Below are 6,346 nucleotides of genomic sequence, written 5' to 3'. Positions count from 1 at the left end.
GTGAACTAACCCTTTAAGTGCCACACGACGCACACTCCATTACGGATTAAACAAACAAATAAAATATACTAAGTGTAGAATTACACTGTCTGTTTGCTCACATGCATGAGTCGGAGTGTAAATAGTTTTGAGTTCTTAAGGCTGGAGAAAAGCGCCTGGTTAATGGTGAATATTGACCTATTGTGTGTACCCCTGTGGCAGGCAGCAGGGGATAGTCGCTGCATTTGGGATAAAAGTGATGGAATTATTTATTGTGTCCGGAATATAAAGAGAATATAAGGAGACCCGGGTTGCACTGTCTGTTCGTTCACACGCATCTATCGGTTTGGCAGCTGCCCTTAGCGGTGCCTTTACCGATTACCTCCATTGTTCAAAGCACTTGGCAAAATTGTCTGTTTGTGACATCACCTCCCAATACAAACACGCCCCATAGTATAGTCCCACCCCTGACACTGATTGACAGGTTTCTGTGTAAGGAATCAGAAATTCAAATGCTAAAGGAATTGTGATTCCATTTGAGTTTTGGCAGGATACATGCACAACACAGAGAGAGAGAGAAAGCAGACATTGTAATTAATATTGCTATTTAAATATGACAGGCTCATAACTTGTAAGACATGGGAAATACAGTTGCTAATTCACTTGCTTTTCCATTTGAAATTTGGCAGTCACTGTGCGTTCGAAAAACGCAAAGGTAAAAATGCAATGAATATATAATTTGTAATTCCTTTTGAAAATTGCTCTGAATATCCTTCCATAGTTTTGTATGCGTTTGGCCAATCAGCATACACTTGCGTCACTGGTAGTTCCAGTAGTTTTTAGACCCTAGGTTTTAGACCCTACTCTGAAGTAGGAGCTAATTTAGTTTCCCCAAATGGAGTTCCCCCGAAAAAGTAGCCTATTTAAAATAAACAATGGAAATATTCCAGGAAAATTTTTTTTACTTTTAAAACAATCATGCATGGCAGATTTGCTTTTGGACAGAATGAAAAAAGGAATATCCACAAAGACATAATCGTCCAAAGGTTGAGAAAATTCACATAATTGTTAGATATTTAACAGCTACTATAATTAGGAAATATTGCAAATTCATTTTTCCTTTTCTCCGAAGTTGTGCAAACGCAAACGGGGCATCAGTTTACTGTTGGGGTTCTGTTGTATCATGTCATGCCACATCCTGTGTAGACAGCATCACTGATTATAATGGATATATTTGCTTTTGATGAATTGTGCCATTGTTTGATGAGTCACTCACGTCTGGTGTAGACACATTGTTTTGGTAGTTGTGATGTTTGAAGTAGATTCATTGTCTGCTTTACTTTTACCTGTCACTGGTGACTGCCTTTCACAAACTTGTCCATGCTTAGTGCAAAACCGTGCATTACTAATTTATATATAACACTGCAGTATTTAATTTATATTATTTTATTATTATATTTAGTGGTTTGGTACTGCATGACAACAACCACTACAACTGACAACAGACCGTTTAAGCGAGTACAGTGAAACATTTTGAGGTAATAAAATATTTCTAATTAATATTTTTTGCTCAATTATTTACTTATGTGGCAAGTAGCCCCATAATAAGCAGTATAATTTTGCAGTGGGGTCTGGTATTAGCCTGAAAATGTGTCTTTTGCATAACAGTCTGCTGACTGCACTAGCCTTGCTGCACACACTTCTTATAACTCTGTATATATAATTTCAATATTTTCATGCGGTAATATCAACAATCAGTAAGTGGTGAGCAAATATAAATCAACACCTATGCATCCTAATGGAGAGACGTTTACCTTAAATGAGAAGACAAATTATTAGAGTTAATATTTGTGGAAATAAATACTTTTTCAGACCTTCTTTATCAATAAACAGAATTTAGAATCAATGGAAACAAGAAAAATGAAACTTGGTTCAGATTAATAAAACAACAAACATCAGCAGAGACGTCAGAACACAGACAGAGAATAACAAAAGAGCCATATCAGCAGATCTAACACCAACATGCATCAAAATGGACTCCTGGATTACAAATTCAAACATATTTTATAAAATAATAATACAATAATATTTTACTTAATAACTGCTTTTACTAATTGAATTCAACTGTTATCTGTTAATAAAAACAATCATAAATAAATACTTTTTCAGACCTTCTTTATCAATAAACAGAATTTAGAATCAATGGAAACAAGAAAAATGAAACTTGGTTCAGATTAATAAAACAACAAACATCAGCAGAGACGTCAGAACACAGACAGAGAATAACAAAAGAGCCATATCAGCAGATCTAACACCAACATGCATCAAAATGGACTCCTGGATTACAAATTCAAACATATTTTATAAAATAATAATACAATAATATTTTACTTAATAACTGCTTTTACTAATTGAATTCATTAGTTAATGTTATCTGTTAATAAAAACAATCATTACAGTCATTTTGAAATGTCTCCAGTGGATCTGTTTTTAAACATTTTTCGTATTATGTCTTTGATTTCAGCTGTGTTTAAGACATAAATGATAGGATTTAACATTGGTGGAACAGCATATGCCAGAGACGTACTGATGACCCTTGCATTGGGAGCAAGAGAAAGCATGAATGCAGCAATGTATGCACAGGATATGGGGAGGAAATATATCCCTACTAACAACAGATGAGAAACACAGGTCTTCAATGCTTTTAAACGACTTTCCCAAGTTGTAATTTTGTTTAAAGCAAGAAAAATGCCTAGATAGGACAGGATTATAATGATCATTGGTATTACAAGGTATAATGTTGTGATGAAGGTTCCCATAAACCTATTAACGCTATTGTCATTACATGCCAACCTATACACTGGTCCATGATCACAAAAATAACTCTGTATCACATTGGATTCGCAGAATGAAAGTCGGGTGATCAAAGACACCATCAAAGCCACAACAGAAGAATTAAATGCCCATTTTGCTGAGAGAACTAAAGTCATATTCGTATTGTTTACAAGAGCATGATATCTTAATGGCAAACAAATTGCAATGAAACGATCATATGCCAGAACCACAAGAGTGAAACTTTGCATAGTACTGAAGAGGAACACAAAAAACATGTTCACCAAACAAGCATTGTAGGAAATGTACCGTGAGTCAAACAGAAAAGTCTTCATCATGTTAGGTATCAGTGCATTGGTTTCACCAATATCAGCCAAGGCTAAGTTAAACACACCAATGTACTTTGGACTGTGCAGATTTCTTTCAAGAGCAATAATGAGAAGAACTAGAGAGTTCCCAATTATAGTAATAAAATATGTAATAAATAAGAAAATATAGTAATAACTACTATACGGTATACCTGAAAGTCCAATGATGAAAAAGTATTCAGGGTGAAAAATGGAGATATTCTGGGAAAAACTTGCATTTAAAGAATTCATTGCAGCTTTGCTTTTGATGTTTTGAACAAGCTGGAAATAGAAATGACCACAAAGACATAGGCAAAATATGAAATTGACATTGTCATTACACACTTTTAACAGATATTTTCAGATATTGGAAAAATACCTTTATACAAATTTCACAGAGTCACAGATAAATGCAAGTTTTCAAAGTTTTCGAGTCAGAGCAAACAATGAATCTGAATTTTTGTGAGCTGCTTTGAATTAAATTACTCAACTGTTTGTCCTCTCTCGCTGATCATTGTCTGATTTTCTGTGCCACTGAATCCCAATATATCTTCTGATTCATCTCTTGAGAGCCTTCAGACAACACCCAGATAGCATGCGGATGTGGGCGGATGATACGGCACTGGTGGCTTTTTTATGGCCAGTACAAAATGGATGTAAGCCTGAAGTGGTGCACATGTAAAATAGCAAAAATGGCCCAAATTGATCAAATCCCATGTGGGCCTCTGTAGGCAAAGATGTGGTGTTCACGGTAATGTGCAATCTGAATGTGACCCTAAGGTGGCCCATGTGGTAAATAGTGAATATGGCCCAAATAGTGCCAACCAAATGTGGTCCACCTTTGGCAAAAATGTGGCACAATCGACAAAGGCTAATCAGGGTGTAAACCAAATGTGGTACACATATGTTTCAGCAAATCTGGCCCAGGTATATTAAAACGTTTCTGGGCCAGTTTTGGCAAAGATATGGCACAGTGAGCACTGGCTAATGTGGCTGTGAGCCTAAAGTGGCCCGCACATGATGCCACAAATGTGACACAGTTATCGTATATATATATATATATATATATACAGGATTAGGATTATTTCATTTGTCATTAAGATTCTGGACTGGACTGGAGTGGAGTGGTGTGGATTACTTGTGGATTATTGTGATGTTTTTATCAGCTGTTTGGACTCTCATTCTGATGGCACCCATTCATTGCAGAGGATCCATTGGTGAACAAGTGGTGATGTAATGCTACATTTCTCCAAATCTGTTCCGATGAAGAAACAAACTCATCTACATCTTGGATGGCCTCCCAGATAGCATGCGGATGTGGGCCACTTATGGCAATGAAAGGGCACTGCTGGCCATCATTGCCTTAAGTGGCCCACATCCGCATGCTATCTGTAGACAAAGTGTAATGTGTAATCTGAATGTGACCCTAAAGTGGCGCATGTGGTAAATAGTGAATATGGCCCAAATAGTGCCAACCAAATGCGGTCCACCTTTGGCAAAAATGTGGCACAATCGACAAAGGCTAATCAGGGTGTAAACCAAATGTGGTACACATATGTTTCAGCAAATCTGGCCCAGGTATATTAAAACGTTTCTGGGCCAGTTTTGGCAAAGATATGGCACAGTGAGCACTGGTGCAGATTTCTTTCAAGAGCAATAATGAGAAGAACTAGAGAGTTCCCAATTATAGTAATAAAATATGTAATAAATAAGAAAATATAGTAATAACTACTATACGGTATACCTGAAAGTCCAATGATGAAAAAGTATTCAGGGTGAAAAATGGAGATATTCTGGGAAAAACTTGCATTTAAAGAATTCATTGCAGCTTTGCTTTTGATGTTTTGAACAAGCTGGAAATAGAAATGACCACAAAGACATAGGCAAAATATGAAATTGACATTGTCATTACACACTTTTAACAGATATTTTCAGATATTGGAAAAATACCTTTATACAAATTTCACAGAGTCACAGATAAATGCAAGTTTTCAAAGTTTTCAAAGTTTTCGAGTCAGAGCAAACAATGAATCTGAATTTTTGTGAGCTGCTTTGAATTAAATTACTCAACTGTTTGTCCTCTCTCGCTGATCATTGTCTGATTTTCTGTGCCACTGAATCCCAATATATCTTCTGATTCATCTCTTGAGAGCCTTCAGACAACACCCAGATAGCATGCGGATGTGGGCGGATGATACGGCACTGGTGGCTTTTTTATGGCCAGTACAAAATGGATGTAAGCCTGAAGTGGTGCACATGTAAAATAGCAAAAATGGCCCAAATTGATCAAATCCCATGTGGGCCTCTGTAGGCAAAGATGTGGTGTTCACGGTAATGTGCAATCTGAATGTGACCCTAAGGTGGCCCATGTGGTAAATAGTGAATATGGCCCAAATAGTGCCAACCAAATGCGGTCCACCTTTGGCAAAAATGTGGCACAATCGACAAAGGCTAATCAGGGTGTAAACCAAATGTGGTACACATATGTTTCAGCAAATCTGGCCCAGGTATATTAAAACGTTTCTGGGCCAGTTTTGGCAAAGATATGGCACGGTGAGCACTGGCTAATGTGGCTGTGAACTTAAAGTGGCCCGCATATGATGCCACAAATGTGGCACAGTTATCCTAAACCATATCTGGGCCAGTTTTGCCAAAGATATGGCACGGTAAGCACTGGCTAATATGGCTGTGAGCCTAAAGTGGCCCTTATATGTGAATGTGAAATGACGTGTTCTTATCATTTGATCGTGGTTGTATCTCTCTATTAGTGCTACTGGATCACTATTGGACACTATTGACCACAACATTCTTTTTAATAGACTAGAAAACTTTGTTGGCATTAGTGGAAATGCATTAGCATGGTTCAAATCGTACTTATCTGACCGCCATCAATTCGTAGCAGTGAATGGAGAGGCATCATATCGATCACAAGTGCAGTATGGAGTACCTCAAGGCTCAGTACTAGGGCCGTTACTTTTCACGCTTTACATGTTACCCTTGGGAGATATAATCAGGAAACACGGTGTTAGCTTTCACTGTTATACTGATGATACTCAGCTCTATATTTCTTCGCAGCCCGGCGAAACATACCAATTTGAAAAACTAGCGGAATGCATAGTCGATATAAAAAACTGGATGACGAGTCATTTCTTACTGCTAAATTCTAAAAAAACAGAGGTGTTAATTAT

At 37.2% G+C, this 6,346-nt stretch overlaps 1 protein-coding gene across 1 annotated transcript; it reads right to left on the bottom strand.

Annotated features, from left to right (window-relative positions):
- Positions 1-2,438: 2,438 nt before the first annotated feature.
- LOC107746702 (olfactory receptor 1M1-like) lies at positions 2,439-3,437 on the bottom strand. The gene has a single exon (XM_016560997.1). The coding sequence runs from the start codon at positions 3,408-3,410 to the stop codon at positions 2,439-2,441; it is 972 nt and encodes a 323-aa protein (XP_016416483.1). The 5' UTR covers positions 3,411-3,437.
- Positions 3,438-6,346: the final 2,909 nt, after the last annotated feature.

This window comes from Sinocyclocheilus rhinocerous, unplaced genomic scaffold (assembly GCF_001515625.1).
Source record: "Sinocyclocheilus rhinocerous isolate Xijiao unplaced genomic scaffold, SAMN03320098_v1.1 scaffold259, whole genome shotgun sequence".
Taxonomy (NCBI): Eukaryota; Metazoa; Chordata; class Actinopteri; order Cypriniformes; family Cyprinidae; genus Sinocyclocheilus; species Sinocyclocheilus rhinocerous.
The sequence above is the reverse complement of the archived record's forward strand: the minus strand, read 5'-3'. Positions and strand labels throughout refer to the sequence as shown.

Coding starts and splice junctions, on each gene's coding strand:
- LOC107746702 (XM_016560997.1), bottom strand. CDS start 3,410: ATGAATTCTTTAAATGCAAGTTTTTCCCAGAATATCTCCATTTTTCAC.